Source organism: Rhinolophus ferrumequinum (assembly GCF_004115265.2).
Source record: "Rhinolophus ferrumequinum isolate MPI-CBG mRhiFer1 chromosome 13 unlocalized genomic scaffold, mRhiFer1_v1.p Super_scaffold_3, whole genome shotgun sequence".
In the NCBI taxonomy this organism is placed as follows: domain Eukaryota; kingdom Metazoa; phylum Chordata; class Mammalia; order Chiroptera; family Rhinolophidae; genus Rhinolophus; species Rhinolophus ferrumequinum.
This window is the reverse complement of record NW_022680356.1, coordinates 353,831-372,064: the sequence shown is the minus strand read 5'-3', so window position 1 is coordinate 372,064 and position 18,234 is coordinate 353,831. Positions and strand designations below refer to the sequence as shown.

The window sequence follows — 18,234 nt, the reverse complement described above, 5'->3', positions numbered from 1 at the left end:
GGACAAGTCACTTACCATCTCTGGGACTGAACCCTGTAAGGTCTATAAATGGAGCAAGTCAGAACACCAAAAGACCACGTACTTGATTTATATTCTTATAGACTGACAAAAACTGAGTTTTACTGTCATGTGGCTTTTAGTAACTGACCGCAGAACAATTATATGAAGCTTGTCACGTGGAATCTTAGGATGATTCTGTCCATCCTACCTGGTGATTTCCATAATGAAGACCTCAGAACTGTTCTCATGAAATTATTATCAGGAGAGGTTTTGCATCCTACCCTCCTGATACTCAGAGGGAAATAGATGACCTCTTCATCCTTCTTGTTTTGGCTCCAAAAGAGGTCAGACATAAATTCTGTACAGCCACAATACCCATGCTGGCCAAACGAGGGTTAAGTCCATACGCGGCTTTTCCATGGCAACTTTCTTACTTAGGTTCGCTCTGGGCCACATTTTGTTAACCGATGATGGTTTCATCCCACTTGTACTTGGAGCTGTAGGGATCAGGGGACACACTTCACAGAAGGAAACCCAGCGGGGCAGAGAGCAGCAGAGGGCAGCAGGAAGCCAAGCTCGGTGGGCAGAGATGGCCACACTCCAGAGCACTCCAGAGCCGGCAGACAAGTGGGCCTCGGTCCTGGCGGGGGTTCCGCGGCATGGCTGAAGCAGTGCCCTGGGAATGGGCTCTAACGAGGCAGAGACGAGCTGCACAGAAGTGGGAAGTGGAGGCCGACCAGCGGGAAGGCTGCGGGGATCCCGCTTTCAGGGGCCTCAGCCCTGACTGCTGCCTCAGGAACACAGGGCTTATCGGAGTCTCTCCTTCAACTTGACTGAACACAAGTTGAGAGATTTCACTGACACAAATGTTTGCCTTTTGAAAATACCGTTGCCCCGAAAATAAGACCTAGCCAGACAATCAGCTCTAATGTATCTTTTGAAGCATAAGACCAGGTCTTATGTTAATTTTTGCTCCAAAAGACACACAGTAGCTGTAAAACAGGAGCCTTCTGAACTTCTGACTTCTCAGTCCCTCACACCTCTGCTGGGTCTTTTAAGTTTACAGGTGAGATGGGTCCTGCCTCCTGGAATATAGCAACTGCTTTTTTCCTATACATAAACCTCACATATAAACTTGTATACCTCACCAGTATTAAACTACACGAGGTCATATCATCAGGAAATAAACTATTAAATCGTCATCTAAGATTAAATACAAGCATTTTTGAAGCTCGGAAAACAGAACAGGTGGAAGATCAATGTTCCTACTTGCATTCCCATCCCAGGCATGGACCCCGCTCCCGTTCATGGGGTCATGAGGCTTAAACGAGGACGTCAAACAGCATGAGACAACAGCACAGTGCCTGCATGTGGGGAGCACACGTCAGTGTCAGCGTGCAGTGCGCGTCGGCCAACGTCAGCTGCACACAGCTTTGCCACGCAATTTACCTTCTAGCTGTGGGCTAGGACAGGATCTTGAATTGGAAATAATCTTTCAATTAGAAGTAATCTTTAAGATACAAAGTGGTGATTCTACAGGTAATACAACCACTCCTTTGGAAAATTTCATGCAATTATTGAGGGTTTTTATAGTGGGTCCTTTTAAAGTATCAACAGCCTGTCCCCTCTGGCAGTTTCTGGTGCGCCCTCCTACCCCACCTCCTCCCGCCTACCCCCTTTCCCCAGCCACCTTCAGAGGGTGAGCCAAGGACGGGGCAGACAGCTGCAGGCACTGGGAACACACACGCCCAGCTCAGACCCCTAACCTGAGGACCCAGGGTCTAGCACAGCTCCTCCTTTCCTAGGTCCTGATACACCTTTCTAGGAGTATGTGCCATTCCCTGTCTCACTTTAGTGGGGTTAGGTTACAACCAAAATAACTTTGGCTCATGTTTTCAAATAAGACTTTGCTAAAAAGTGTCGCTAACTGTGATGCTTTCTATATAAACAGCACATTAGTGATGCTATTTTCCCAATAATAAGACAATATGATGACAATTTCAGTGTCAGCATTTTTCTAGTAATAATCAGTACCACTACATAAATGTATTTTGAATATTATTATGTGTGCTTGGAAAATTTTGTATTTGAATATTATGTTACAGATATCATCACACGCCTAAATTTACATTTACACAAGTATGTAATCTGACTAGTTTATGCACCAATGAGAAAGATAACCATTCTTACATCTTAACAACAAAAACGTTAAGAACTCCAGGTTTAGGAATAGCAAGAGACATTGTTCCAATGCCCTGTGTATCCTATTGTATCTGGCTTCCTTCACTTTGCCTTATGTTTTTGAGGTTCATCCTGCTACTGTGTACTAGTAATTTGTTCCTTGTTGCTGAAGAGTATGTCATTGTATTGATGGACGATAATTTGTGTTTATTCATTAGTTGACAGACATTGTATTGTTTTTCAGACTTGGGCTATTACAAATAAAGCTGTTATAAATAATGCATACAGGTAAAAAAAAAGGAGACACTGTTCCACTTTATTTTTAATAGTAAGAAATTAAAACAACTTAAATATCCAACAACAGGAAATTTGATACAAACACACAGAGCCATAATGTAAGCCATAAAACAGCACTGGGAACAACCATTAAGTGCTGTGACTATGACGTGAACGGCTCCCTGCACACTCACCTTTCATCCATTACCCATGCCAACCACACTCACTTGGCCTAAGCTTGCTTCTTCTTTTAGTGAGAAAACTCAATGAAGCAGAAGAGACCACAGTGTTTCCCCCGCCAGCAGCTCTGCCATCATCTCCTCTCTGGTCCCACTGGCTAAAGACCAACCCCTTCACTTATACTCGTACACTAGACTCTGTCCCTCCAGATCACCCATGAAAGAAGCTGAGCATCGTCAGAATGACTCAGGAAGGTGCTTTAAATGAGGACTCTGGTAAGCCCGTCCAAATCACCAATCTTCAAGAGTCCTGAACAGGCACCAACAGAAGCACTCTTCATCTATACAAAGCTACAGAAGAAACAGAACAAAAGCACAATCAGCTGGTGAAAATCACCAACACAGCCACCCACTCCTACCCCCCAAAAAACATGCAGCAAAAGAAAACTGTGAATAAAAATCCAAACTGAATTAAATATCCCTGTTTGGGAATTAAAAAAACAAAAACAAAAATCTTGAATTGAAATTCAAAAACTAAGAGCAAAACTGACCAAAAAAGTGGAAGTAATGAAACAAGAGTTGACCGACCACAGAAATAACACAAGAAAAAAAATCACATACAAAGACTATATTACAAGAAAGAACAGATTTGAATAGCAACTTAATAAGGGTTATTGATCCAAAGTAGAAAAAGAAGACTAAATATGAGATGAAGAAAGTAAAATTTACTAAAGGAAAAAAACATACCATAGAGAAGGAAAACGTGCAAATGTAATATACACAGTAACTATAGTATAAAATGACAGAAGCTAAAGCAATGTTCAACTGTCTCAATAAATGTGAATAGATTAATTCACTTATGAAAAGAAAAAAAGAATTTCTGGTTTGGCTCATAGAGCAAAACTCAACTATATGCTCCATATAAGAAACAAACCTAAAACTTACTCAGAAAAGCTAAAAATAAAGTGGTGGGCAGATGAATATTAAAAGCAAATGTGGACGAATTTCCAGTTGCAATGCAGAATCTGAAGCCAGCAAGGAACTTCCTGCAGTTACATGAATACCCCTTGGTCTTGGTGGGATGGATGGCTCGCTCACGCCTAACTCTGTGCATTATTTATTTGGAAAATGCTAGATTACTAATGTATGCAGATCTTTCAAGTGTTTCATTACACAGTGTTTAAAATACACATTCTTTAATATCACCAACCAACCTCACCACAAAATCTGTAGGTAGAGGAAAGCTTTTCAACCTCAGAGGCAGGTCACCTGTTCAGAAATTGTCATTTTCACTTAAAAGCCAGAATTTTATCATCGAAAATAAGTATTTTCAGTTGTTTTCCTTGAAGTGACGGGGTCACTCCATTCTTTGTGGAAAAGCGCTTGCCCAACCACCACGGCCGAAGACACCAGTTGGCCCCTCAGTTGTTGTTTCAGGTAAAAGAGTATTCATTGAAAATGCAACCATTTCAGGCATTTGCACATCCACGCCCACAGCAGCATTACTCACAAACTTAAAACACGGAAGCCACCCAGTGAGCACTGACCAACGAATGAGCAAAACGTGGTGTCACCCACACAATGGCACGCCAATGGAATTCAGCCTTCCCTTTAAAGAAAGGATGATTAGTTTTAATTCTTCCTTTCTCCCTAGCCACAGCCCCACTCTTCCATGTAATCTAGCAGTTCCTCCTACATGGAAAGTACAAAAAGTAGAGTGTACTTCCTACCCCTTGACTTTGGGCTAGGCCATGTGACTGACTAGGGTCCATGGGCTGTAAGTAAATGTGATGCACAGAGGGCCTTGCCCTCTTGAGCTTCTCCATGAGAACACACCCAGCTAGCCCACTGGCCCCAGGAGGGGCAAACCACTGCAGACCGCCTGCTGCACAGCCAAGGAGAGTCAACCTTGTCATGTGCACATACAGGAAAAAGGAATGTTTATCGTTACATGCTATGGAGAGCCTTTTGTTTGTTACACAGCGCAACTGTGGCAACTGTTAACTGATACAATTTCTAAAAGATTAAAATATAAATTTAAAACATAAAACTTAAAAAAATATTCAAGTACTTTACAGCCTCATGATAGGGAAGAATTTCTTAAATAAGATACAAAACCTAGCACAAAGAAAAAGATTGCCAAAGTAAGTCACTCTGCTCATTGAAACACCTCGAAAAAAGTGAAAAGACAGCCACAAAATGTGAGAAGGCCTGCCACACGTATCTCACGAAGAAAAGTATCAGGAATATAGAACCAATTTATAGAGAAAAAGCCCAGGAGAAACACAGGCAAAAGACATTAAAAGGCATTTCAACAAAGACGAAACTCAAGAGCTAATAAGCATAAGAAAAGATGCTGAACTTGTTGAAAATAAAGCTATGGAACACCATTTTTACACCCACTAAATTGGTTTAAAAAAAAAAGAAAGAAAGAAAAAAATTAAAGTCTTGATAATACAGAGTATTGGCAAGTATGGAGTGACAGGAGTCTTTTCACAGCCGATGGGAGTATAAAGTGTTACAACTGCTGTAGGGAAGATGGGTACCAGGACATCTACACACATTTGTATCACAGACATGCACATGGTTAATTACATGATTACTTACAGTTTACATTTAAAAAACTGAAAATAACCTAGGTGTCCATCAGTAGCAGAATAACTAAATAACATATGCAAAGACTGAAATGCTTTACAGGAGTAAAAATGATGACAGCTGCACACATCTACATGAGTCTTAGAAGAACACTGTCGAGTGATAACAGCAAGTCACCAATTAATATATTGAGTATGATGCTATTTAAATAAAATCCAAACACAAGCACAACTAAATACACTATTTAGTGAATCATGTACCTTCGGTATATTTACAAAGAAACAGTAGAGGAGAATAAAAATATAAAGGATAGTGACAAGCCGGGAAGAGGAAGCAGATCCCTAGAGATCCACGAAATGTATCCACACAGGATGTGTATCCCTGCACCTCACGTATCTATACACAATGTGTATCCATGCCCGATATGTATCTATGCACAATATGTATCTACGCATGCTTATCCAATATTTTATAATTTAGTGGGGAAAGAGAGAAAATGACTTCTATTTGAGAAGGAAAAAGTCCTATGTTTCCTTACTAACTTCTAGAGATATTTCAGAGAAAAAGAAATGTACTAAATCCTAATTTTACCTTTTATTTTCATGATGACTTCTTTTCAGTATCCAAAACCTAATAGGAAAAGTCACAACTATGCATTAATGTCTAATTCAGGTACATCATCATACTTTTTTAATTTTCTCATGATCCCATTAATATTTATCCTAGTAATCATTGAATAATATTGACTGTAAGAACTGAAAAACAAGTTTTATGTCATTTTTCCCCATATAATTTCATACTAATAAACTAAATATTTGGTACGACTTCTAATTCCAGAGTAACCCTCCATATTTTATAATCCAAAAATATCTAGAAATAAGACCTTTGACTTTTTAACACTTGCATGTGTTCAGAAAAACTTCTGCCACAAGATGGTATGGTTTGGTTTTAAAAGAATCTTTTATTTACACTTATATTTCAATTTAATTTTGAAGAGACTTGCTCCAAATAACAAATGGGAAATGGTAGAATATAAATGACTATTGTAATATTTTTCAATTATCCTTTCTCATAGGCTGAAAGAATATTTGAAGACAACCGTTTGAAATAACTACTTGAGTATTCGGTGATATAACTCTAAAATGGTTAGCAACCACTGACCCTTAACTTCCTCCGAAGAGTATAGCAAGAGGACTACTTCTCCTCTTTGGTTTTACTTTGCTTAGTTTAGCTGTTAATGTTTCTAACTACATTGAATGTTTTAAGAACATTCCACTTTATACCAGCAACGAAGAGAGTGTAAATTTTCCTTTAGCTACAAGAAAAAATACTCAACTGAACAATACTATTCTAAATTGAAGTCATTCTTAGATTATTAGTCCTAACACATACCACGTGCTAACCCGAGGCATTCTCCTTAAAGAACAGTATCTTCAAATTCTCATCCTTCAAACATATCTTTAAAAAAGAAAAACAAAAGATTACTAAAGCTGCACTTACTTTAGCCAACAGTTCTTGTGTGTCAGCAGTCAGAGGGGCATGTGAAAACTTGCAGTGCTCTCCCTGGTAACATTTTGTTCCTGTATGGTAAAACTTGCAAGGGTATTCATGTATCCAAATGTTAAGGAAGAGAACAATTTTAATCCAACTAAAATAATGTATTAATTTAATGACTTTGTTTTTCCTAATTAAAGACCTTTCTGACTAATAGAAACACTGACTTCTCCATTTAAAATACAAGCCAATGAACCAGTTGGGTTACATGGAAAAACCTAATTTTAGGGTGATAATGTAAATCAAGTTTATGGGCTATCACAGGACACTTTCTGCCTTCATATTTGTGCTTATAATAGACTACAGATACGTTTCATTGATACAAGAAAGATACCTTGAGAAATGTGATTATTTTTAAAACATTCTTTTAGGGTGGAGGAATTCAAGTCCAGGACAATTGCATGTCTTACAAATCTGGACTCTTGCTGTAACAGGATCAATTTATACGATGCCAACATTGTTCTCTAGCTAAAGAGTCTCAAGGTAGAGTCTGAGAGTTCTTGTGCTGAAGGACTGACTGAAGGAAACCACTTGTGTGGTGACCAAAGGTGCTGTTACCCCCATGCTCGCATCACTGCTTTTACAGCACATCCGTGCCATCTGTGCAGGAGGGTTATTCTTCAAGTTAAGGGACAGTCAACCTCCGCACAGTACGGCTCTCCCCAAGTCCGCAGTCTCTGCCTCTTTTGATGAAGGTCTTGTATGAATACAGATTCAGCGACTCAATGTCACAGCAGAAATTCTCACAGTCTTTCTGGGACTTGAACAGACAGGTCTTCTGAGCTACTATATTTCATCTGAGAGAATTTCTAAAGAATTCCTCTTTTCTTACTTGGGGGAAAATCTGTATACAATTTAATCCCTTCGATACTGAGTTGCGCTTGGATAATGTAATTTTGCCATAGCTAAAACACTGATTTCATTCAAAATTACACATATTTAAAATGTTCCCATAAATATGCCTGAAGAGGAAAGTGACAATACCTTGTGATAAAGGATATTATGCAAATACAGACAGTTTTCGCCTCTGGTACAATATCCCTGTACGTAAAACTTACACATTTCCTTTTTCTTCTCTATCTCTGCATCATGGTCAAATTTACACTGGTCTCCCTGGATCAAAAGAAAGGACAAGGAAAAGTCATTATTTCTCATTGTTAAGTCTTTACAATTCCTACTGAACTTTAGATAAGAAAATAATTCCAGAAAAAAACAATATCTTAGAAGCCGTACCATCTAATTCTTAATAAGCTTTCTTTATGATCATATCACATTTATCTGCTTAAACTTTTGTTAAGTCCTAAATATTTTTAATACAAACTTAAAAAAAAAAATCATCTACTTTCTTAAATATAAAAGAGTAGCTCCGTAAATTTTCTAAGTGAACTTTTTGCAGAAGGAAACAGTGTTAAAGACGCTTTTAGAGCATCTAACAGAAACTGGGGTGGGTGTTAGTACATTTTTGTGGCATCATACATTTCAGTATATTTTTGCTTACTTTCTTTTATACCTTAATGCATTTCCTTTCGAGGAAATATTTACACACTTGCTTTCCCTTGCGCTCCACGGTGTGCTGGTTGATGAACCCCTGACTCATATGCACGTGCTGCTGCTTCTCTCTGGGCTCACCACCCTTCGAAAACAAGGACAAAACTAAATGATAGAAACCGAATTAAATATTTTATTCTACTGCACAAAATTACGTTAAACCACCTTTGAAACATTAAAAATGACTTCTAAATTGGCCTTCATGTGTAAGATTTGTGTACCCACACTGAAAAATGAATGTTTTGTCAGTTTCAACAGCAGTCCATCACTGTTTAAGGAATCTGAATATTTTATTCTACTTTGCCCTTATTTTTAAAAAATGAGTAAAAACTTAAAAAAGTGCTACTACTTGTGATAAAAAGCGAAGTCTAAGAAGAAGGCTCCTGAGAGCAATGGAGACAAAACCAGAAATAAGGTGAACTGAAAGCAGCGCACTCTGAATGTCACAGAGATGCTCACTGGGTTTGGGCTGAGTCTGCCAACAGTTCACATTTACACACGTAACTAAGAGCACACCCTCACAGGCGACGAGGAGGTGAAAAACAAGGGGGGCTTCACAGCATCTGGGCTCTTCAGAGGCATGAACCACCTTTAGCGTGTTACCTGTGGCACCGCCCACAGCCTCAGCACACCATTTCTGAGCAGTTTTAGAAAGACAGACGTGCATAGAAGGGAGCTCACTGTACCGTTATATCACGATCTGCTTCACAAACAACATCAAGTTTCCACTTAGCATCATCAAGTATGTCTCCTAAAGTGTGTGTCAGTTTCAAGCTTCGATTTGTCTGAGTACATCATTAAATTCTAACGTACATGTTCAGAATTTGTTCCTCACATAGGAGGGCTGTTGGCTTTGGCTGAATAATCACCGGTGTCGATGTGAACCAGATGAAAGGCAGCGCCGATGAGGGTCAGGAAACGAAGTTCTAGGGCTGCCCTGGCCCTGCGTGACCACGGGCAGTCACCGCAGCCAGAACTGCAGGTTCCTCACTTGTAAATATGGAGGCAGAGCAAGGTTTTATATAAATGTTTCAATCTCTCACATCTGCCACTTCTACTAGTTTATCAGCCTTAACACTTGTCCCCCTACCCAGTGCAGCCCTTGGAAAAGCAGAGTCCAAGAGTCACTTCCTGTCCTACCCTGTTTACCTATGCAGACCAGAGGGGGACTCCCACAAAGTAGAATCTAAGTACCAGGAGGTGGGGAGTACTTGTACGGCCAATGCTCAGAAACACTCATCTGGAATGCCCAGAGGGCATCAAGAACCAGCTGGCCAGGGCCTGCAAGAGTAGGAACTGTAAGATGCGTGGCCTTGGAAGTGTGCCCATGGTCACTGCGTCCTCTCCCTGCTTCCCCGTCCCCACCAGTTTTCCGTCACTGACAGCATGACACTCAGAAGTCAGGGGCTCTGGGTATGTATTCGGGGCCACAGATGCAGGACTGAGGCTACTAGTGATTGTGCAGCTCCTGCGTGAGAGGGAGGACGTGGAGCCCAACATGGTGGGAGGGGACTTCCCTACCAGCGACCCTCACTTTGTGGCCTGTCACGGAGGGTAAGACAGAAATCCAAGAGCATGCCACTGCCATCTGCCACGTGTACCTATGTATATGTCCTCGTACCTGTTCCTGCGTGCCACTGTTCCCTGGTGACGCTTTTGAGCCCTTGTCTGCAGCGCCAGCCCACTTCCGCTTCATTTTCTTCTGTTTACCATTCTTGCGGGCAGCTTTAAGGTTTTTATTGTTTTGTTTAACAGCTGAAAACAGAAAGTTAATTTCAAAGATGCCATAAAAGTACAACAGCAGTTTACTTAAGAAGTACATTCTGTAACGATCCAGGAGGGGTCCTGCTCAGCGAGTGAAATGGGCATGATGCTGGCCTGTCTTTCTAGAAGCTCTGGGATTAGACACCAAAGAGAAAATCAATACATTCGGGACCCCAATTCATTCTGTGTGAAAATATATACTGTATCGCCAAGAAAGAAGCATGATAATGAATGAAACCAATCTTGTTAGCCACCAACCAGATCTGTCTGAAGTGTTCGGAGTTTGCTGGATCTAAATAGGGCCTGCCAGAGAGCTACAACAGGAAAAGCTCTAAATGCTTAAACCAACTGCATATACCGTGTTTCCCCGAAAATAAGACCTAGCCGGACCATCAGCTCTAATGTGTCTTTTGGAGCAAAAATTAATATAAGACCCGGTGGTTATGTTGTTATGTTATCTGTTAGGTTGTGTTGTGTTGTGATGTGATGTTACATAAGACTAGGTCTTAATGGGTCTTATATATAAGACCTGGTCTTGTATTATATTGGACTCAGTCTTATATTAAAATAAGATCGGGTCTTACATTAATTTTTGCTCCAAAAGACACATTAGAATGGATGGTCCAGCTAGGTCTTATTTTCGGGGAAACACAATATTACTATTGGATTTTTCATTGAAAACATTTCATGTAAATTAAATTTACCTATGACCTATTTTAAAAAAGAAAAACATTTAAAGGGAGAAAAAGCAGTAAACTGAGGATTAAGAATTTCATTTATAATTGTCATTTGTCCTCATGTCTATGGCTAAATTTCACTGGAGAATCTAAAACATGTATGTCTGAGTATTCTGACCTCATCAGCCCTGACATCTACTAAGCCGATTCCTCTTCAGCAGACAGCAGTACAAACAGGCCAGCATGTCCTTCACACAGGAAGGGCCCCGGGACTTGGCATTCTCCCGTTCAAAGGAGCCACGGCCTTTGATAACCTTCCTGCGCTCTGAGCTCTTCCTGCAAACTGAGCGCCTGCAAACAGGCCTGGGGGCTCTCAGGCTGCACAGCTCACATCTGAGAGAAGACCCATGGTCTCATCGTGAGATAAAAACGCAGGAGGAAGCCCTCCCTGCCCTTACAGACATGGACACGTGATGGCCCTCCAGGTAGACTCTACCTTTCCGGGCACCTTTGTCTTCCTCTTTCTTCATGGACTCTTCAGGAAACGGTAAGGACTGTGCAGCTTTTGCCATTTCTTTAGCTTGTATATACTGCTGAAGCTCTTTAGCGAAATTATCTTCAGATTCCTGACCGCAAACATCATCACTGTATACATCATAGTCCTTACTTCTTGATTTTCTATGTAGCAAATTCTTCGGGGAGTTTCCAAAGTGCCTAAACTAAGTAAACATTAAAATTTCAATTTAAAAACCTAGCACGATGCAAAACAATCTGGTTATGAAGAAGAAACAAAGACCAGCCATGAATCGATCATTACTGAGGTTGGGTGATGCGTACGTGGGGGTTCATATATATTCTTTCCACTCATGTATTTGTAATTTTCCAGAATTCAAACAAAATCCTTCAAGATAATTTGAACACCCACCCTTAAAGATAATTTGAGGGAAAATTCTGAATTTGTGTACTATATGTACTTTACTGAATTGAAAGACTAAACCCCCAAATCTTAATTATTTGATATAAAGGAATTACAGTATTATAGCTCACATTTTATTTCTCCTTTGCATCGACTACACTTTGAGTGGTTTGATTTAATAACTCATCACTTCATAACTGCAAATAAACTATAGCAACCTCCTTAAAAACCCAGCATGCTCAGCTATGTCACAGCTACTCGTTTCCATAATTCATAGGACGGGACAGACAAGTAAACCAGTAGAAGTGAATACAGTCCAAAAACAGACCGACCTATCTGAACATGAACATTTGATTTTTGACAACAACAATGATGCCGGAACAACAACAAAAAAAGTAAAACAAAATCCCCCCTACCTCGTAGTATATACGAAAATCAATTCTGGGTGATTATAAACTTAACTGTGAAAGGCAAAACAATAAAACTTTAGAAGGTACTGTTGGGAAATATTTGTATCTCAGGATATTTAAATGAAACGCAAAGCAATAACTATAAAGGAAAAGACTAATAAATTCGAGTACATTAAAATGAACTTTTTATCAAAAAAGTGGAAAGCCACAAATTGAGCAGATACTTGCAACACGATCCACAATGAAGAAAAAAGCCTTATATACAGAGTAAAGAACTACAAGAAAAAAAATCACAAACCAATAAAAAAAGGACAAAAAGACTTGAACAGGCACAAAAAAGGGAAATCCAAATGTACAGACATATGAAAAGATGCTCCATATCTCAGCAGTTATCAAGAAAATGCAAACTAAATTATAGTAATACCTCACCAGATGGGAAAAATAAGGGCAACAACAGCAAGTGTGGAACAGCAGAAATAGTCCCTCACATACTGCCTTTGGGAACAAAAATCAGAACCACTCTGGAATACAGGTTGGCATACGGAAAAGGTAAAGAATCTTACACTCTGAGACCCAGCAGCTCCACTCCGAGGTAAATGCAGAGCACAGCAGTCCCCCTCATCTGTGGGGGACACATTCCAAGATCCTAGTAGATGCCCGATGGCACCACCACGGATGGTACCAAACCCTATAATATATTATGCTTTCTCTTACATACACATACCTATGGTAACGTTCAATTTATAAATTAGGCATAGTTAGAGATTAACAACAATAACTAATAAAATAGAACAATTATAACAACATACTGTCATAAAAGTTATGTGAATGTGGTTCTCTCAAAATATCTCATTCGTACTGTATCCATCTTTTCACTTCAAGGAAGCACTTTCCGGGTTCTCTGTGGTACATCTGAGCGGCCAGCATCACTACTCTTGTGCTTTGGGGCCATTATTAAGGAAAATACGGGTCACTTGACCACAAACGCTGCGATACCAGGACACTCGATCTGGTAACCAAAACAACCAGTCAGTGACTAACGGGCAGGGGTGCATCTCCAGTGTGGATGGACTAGACAAAGGTCTGAGTCGCGTCCTGGGCGGAATGGAGTGGGAGGATGCGAGATTCTATCACATTACTCAGAACTGCGCACAATCTAAAACTTAAAGAGGATCATCTTGAAGCCTATTTGTGTCTGTGAGTCTCACTGCCAATTGAAGCCCATTCTTTTGTAGTGTGTTAAAATTCGTAATTTTAAAAAAAAGTTCAAAAGAGAACAAGAAGCATAGAGGAGCAGATATTAGTTCTCTTAGGGGTTGATTGTGTCCTCCCCAAATTCTTTTTTTTTTTTTGAGCTTTTTATTTTATTTTAAGTGTGTTTTTCCAGGACCCATCAGCTCAAAGTCAAGTAGTTGTTTCAATCTAGTTGTGGAGGGTGCAGCTCACAGTGGTCCATGTGGGGATCAAACCAGCAACCTTGTTGTTAAGAGCACGGTGCTCTAACCAACTGAGCTAACCAGCCACCCCCCAAATTCTTATATAGAAGTTTTAATCCCAGTACCTTAGAATGTGACTCTATTTGGAAACACAGCCATTGAATGTGTAATTAAAATGAGGTACTAGAGTGGGCCCTAATCCAATATGACTCATGTCCTTATAAAAATGGGAATTTTAGAATCAGACACATGCATAAAGATAAAGATCGAGGTGAGGTTTCTGGAAGCCAAACCAAGGCACACCAAAGATGCAAGCAAACCACCAGAAACTATGGGAGAGGCATGGGCCCGACCCTCCCTCACAGCGTCAGAAGGAGCCCACCTTGCCTTACCTGCTCTGCTCCGGGACTTCTGGCCCCCAGGGCTCAGAGACAATAAATTTCAGTTGTTTAAGTCACCCAGTTTGCGGTACTTTATCATGGCAACCCCAGGAAACTTTAAGTGCTAAATCACTAAGATTAGTTAAGTTAGCAAATCAACACCCTTAAAATTTTGATCTAATTTGAAAAGAAGTTTTTGAAACAGTTCACAACCCATTTCAAAAACAGAGAAAACTGAAAATCAATGTACTAAAAACAGCTCATGTTAAATGATAACCAAGATCTTGAATAAATGTTTTAAAAAGTGGAACCAGGTCTCTTTGATATAAGTAACTGGGTCTTAGATGCTAACTAAAATGAGACAGTAGGATCCCGAATAAATTTTTCACATCCATTCCTGTCCGTTTGTTCAATATGCCAACTTTATCTTACCTTTTTGGGGACAGGCTCACGCTTCAGTTTTACTTGCCATTTTATTTTCTCTTCTTGTGTTTCTTCAATTTCTGTATCATCTATTTCATCACTGATTCTGTAGCAAAAATATCAAATAACACAAGAGGGTTTTTCCAACCTGAAAAGGGTTCATACCACAGTATTAAAATCCATGGCTTTGGCTTACCTTCAGCTTAGCCTCAAAGAAATCCCAAATTCCAATTCTACTCTGAATACTCCAGAGGAATAATGTACAAAATTATGATGAGCAGTAAATGTCAACGTGTTTACGAGTAAAAGGTAAAAAATGTTAACCTTACTGTTGACATATTAGCAGCTATATCATTCATCCATTCATTTCTCATTCCATTCACCCAGCATATACTGAGTGTCCACCACACACCAGGCTCTGGGCCTTAAATTCTGGAACACAACAGTGAACAAGACAGACCTGTCCCTGCCTCCTGAGAACTTTCTATGTGCTTGGGAGAAAAAAAGAATTTCAATATGGTGAGACAAGGATAGGTACATATGGGGAACACAGCCTAGCTTTGGAGGCCAGAGGCTTTCTGAACCTAAGAAACGCATGGGGTAGAAAACAAATAGGAACGTGAGCAGAGAGGAGCATTTCAGGTAAGAGGAGCATTTCAGGTAAGATGCAGCTGCCTTTCCAGGTCAGGAGAGAGCCAAACGTATACTCAAGTGGGAAGATGAAAAAGAAAAGCTGTTTTCAGACTCACAGGCACTGAGAAGTTAAACATTCATACACATCGTCCAAGACAATTACTCGAGGATATTCCAGCAAAACTGAAAATGAACCCAAGAAAGATGAAGATGGGAAGAAACTGGTGAACAAAGAAGCCAATGAAATTTACAGGTAAACAGAAATAATGGTTGATGCTACAGATATGGGGGGGGGGGCTGAAAACAATTTTTTCTCAGCAAACAGTGACCACTGAATAAAGCTTAAGATACAAGTTACGTGCCAGATAAAGGCAAGGACTAGGCATTCTCAAAATAACATATTACAAACGAGAAGCGCCATTAGCACAAGAATTTCAGTAGCAGCTCTGTGCTTCTTTCAAAGTCACAGGACTAGCGCAGGCTTCACAGCTCCACCCAGTCCAAGTTCACCACTGATTTGTCTCCAGTCAGAGCTTCTGTCACATCCATCAGATGAACGAACAAACTGTGAGCCTTCTTCAGAAGCTCCTAAACCTAATACTGTGAACCTTCATTGCTCCAGTTTTCAGTAATGACTCACACGGAGTAGGAAGCAACCTCTCCTTAGGCAGAATAATGACGACAACAGAATTGTGGCCTCTGCTCCCACCACCCACCCAATCACACCCTGGGACCTTTATATGGAACACTCTCCATGCTAGATATCAGGCTCCCTCACCTCCTTCAGGTCCCCACTCATCTCATTTATCAATGTCATTAGTAAGGCTTTCCCCAACTACCTCCTTTAAAGTATCTACATCCTCCCGTCCATGCCATCCTCCCTTCTTACTTACCTGCCCTGCTTTCATTCTCTCTAGGGCATTGATCATCACCTAAATACCACACAGTAGGTCCTCCCTTACCGTCATCCATTGCTTCTTGGAACTGCAGCAAAACAACTATAACAAACCAGCCGAACCACAGGCTGACTGATACACGTGGAAGCTAAGTTCCTAGTTACGCCATCAACGTTAGAATGAGATGATGTTACTCGACCTGCTGTGTATTTAGGTATTGTGTGCACCCCAAGAATATAAATCTCACAAGTAAAAGGATTTTTATCTTCTTTGGTTACTTAGTACTGTACCCTAGGGCTGAGAATAATGTCTCGTATGCAGCAGGTGCTCAATAAATGAGTAGTTTCATTGTAAAATTACTATGGAAAAAGCCCAGAAACCACAGTAGACTGATTCATCTGACTGCATTTAAAACAAAAAGTTTTATAATGCCAAATGAAAATAATGCCATAGACAAAGTCAAAAGACAAATAAACTGGGGATGACACATTTGCAGACTAGACACCCTAAAATTTTAAAGAGAAAGACCAATAAAAAGAAAGATGGGCAAAGGCTATGAATGAGTTCGAGTATACAGATGCTCACTCCCTATAACCATAAGGCAATACCACTCTTCACCTGACATTTTGGCAAAAATCCAAGTATCATAAAAGGACATAAAAGTAACTCAGTAAAATTTCTGTGAATGGACTCTTCTGTCCAACACATTTTCAAATTGATGGCTGCTATTGGTTTTTTATACATTACCATGCTTTTTTTGTGATGATTCACCTTATAATTTGTCTTATGTAGTTTGATTACTCGTTTTTCTCTGTTGCCAATCATATCACCTGCAAGTAATTAGTGTCTCTTTTCAATGTTTATAGATCTTACGTTAGTCATTTTGCCCTAGAAGCACAGTGATTAAATCATGTGCCCTGGAGTAAGACTGAGTAACTTAATCCTGGTTTGCCACTTAGACTGTGTAATTTTGGCAAGTTATTTATCCTCTCTGTGCCTTAACTTTCCCATCTACAAAAACAAGGATATCTTTTCAAGATTGCTGTGAAAATGAAATGACCTATTTTGCGTCAAGTATATAGTAAAGCTCTTGATGGTATCCTGAATTAATGCAACAGTTTCAATTAAGGCGTTTGAGACAGACAGAAGTTAACAGATTGGAGTGGTATTCGAGAAATAAAGTCATCCATAATAAGATTTATCAAGTTTGTGAGAAATAAAGAAATAAACACTGTGTGTCACGGTTATAGTCTATAGAAATTGGGGCAAAGACGCAGGTTTAGAAGAGATTTTTAGCACTTCAAAGTCCCAGGGAATGAAGTAAATGGATATCTGGGTGTAAATCAATAAATCAGCGCCATCTGACCAGCGGTCTGTTACCTTTTCAACCTAAAGGAAATACTATATCCAAATGGTGTTGGCTGCTTTATGGTGGTCTTTCGGGTTTTCTGATGCAAACCACTGAGCAAAGGCACCTTATTCCCCCACCTTTTCTAAAGAAAAGCGCCTAGCACGTGTCGGTGAGAAATAACACAAGACCGCTGTTCTCCCGGAGCTCACACGTGCTAAGAGGCCATCGGCGGTTCCTAACCGCCGGGAGGAAGGGGAGCGTCCTGCCGCCCCTCGCTCCGCCCGGACCCCCGCACCTCCGGCTTCTACCCGCGGGCCTGCCACGTCTCACCGCTCCACAGCCGAGCGTCCCGCGCGCCCCACGCTCGCCCTCAGACCCCCGCGACCACGCCCCCGCGCCCCAAGCGACCTCGCGGCCCCAGTCCTGCAAAAGGAGCGAGGGGGCGGGACCGGCCGCGGCCCCGGCGCTCGGAGCATGAAAATAAGAGGCATCACCTGTTATCGGAGTCCGTGGCCGGCTTCCTGCCGAGGGCCGGGTTGGGGGGTTTGGAGAAAAGATTCTCAAAATCCATCCCCCGGAGGAGAGCCCAGCAGCCTCCGAGTGACCACCACTACGGCGTGATGGGACAGAGAATAGAGGAGGACCTGGTGCTGCGCATACTGGCCGCGCATGCGCCGCCCGCCCCCTCTGCGCACGCGCCACCCGCTCCCACTGCGCACGCGTTCTGCTGTGCACAGCGGCTCCGCCATAATTCTACGCTTCTTGTTGCTCTTCTCCATCCATTATCTCAGATATTTGCTGTAGTTTTTAGGCTGGTCCTTGAAATGCTTCTTTTGATAGACATCCCAATGTTTCTAAGAAGTGATAGCAACAGCTAACATTGATTTGAGAGCTCAGTGTACAGCAGGCATGTTTCACATTCAGCTCACCTAATGCTCACAGCAGTTCTCCAGGACAAGTACTACACGGCTTTTCCACATTTTCTACATAAAGAAACAGAAGTGCGCACTGCTCA

At 40.9% G+C, this 18,234-nt stretch overlaps 1 protein-coding gene across 1 annotated transcript; it reads right to left on the bottom strand.

The window, feature by feature from the left end:
- Positions 1 to 2,479: 2,479 nt before the first annotated feature.
- On the bottom strand, positions 2,480 to 17,890 carry ZC3H8 (zinc finger CCCH-type containing 8). The gene is made up of 9 exons (XM_033100961.1): positions 17,714 to 17,890; positions 14,349 to 14,445; positions 11,271 to 11,493; positions 9,955 to 10,088; positions 8,296 to 8,418; positions 7,787 to 7,898; positions 6,732 to 6,841; positions 5,823 to 5,861; positions 2,480 to 2,987 (listed from the first exon to the last, which is right to left on the bottom strand). Exons 1-8 carry the CDS (start codon positions 17,788 to 17,790, stop codon positions 5,832 to 5,834), a joined length of 906 nt encoding a protein of 301 aa, XP_032956852.1. The 5' UTR covers positions 17,791 to 17,890; the 3' UTR covers positions 2,480 to 2,987; positions 5,823 to 5,831.
- Between the last annotated feature and the right edge of the window lie 344 nt (positions 17,891 to 18,234).

Coding starts and splice junctions, on each gene's coding strand:
- ZC3H8 (XM_033100961.1), bottom strand. CDS start 17,790: ATGGATTTTGAGAATCTTTTCTCCAAACCCCCCAACCCGGCCCTCGGC. Junction 11,494..14,348: donor GTGAGCCTGTCCCCAAAAAG/GTAAGATAAAGT, acceptor ATGTTTACTTAG/TTTAGGCACTTTGGAAACTC. Junction 10,089..11,270: donor AGACAAAGGTGCCCGGAAAG/GTAGAGTCTACC, acceptor TTCTGTTTTCAG/CTGTTAAACAAAACAATAAA.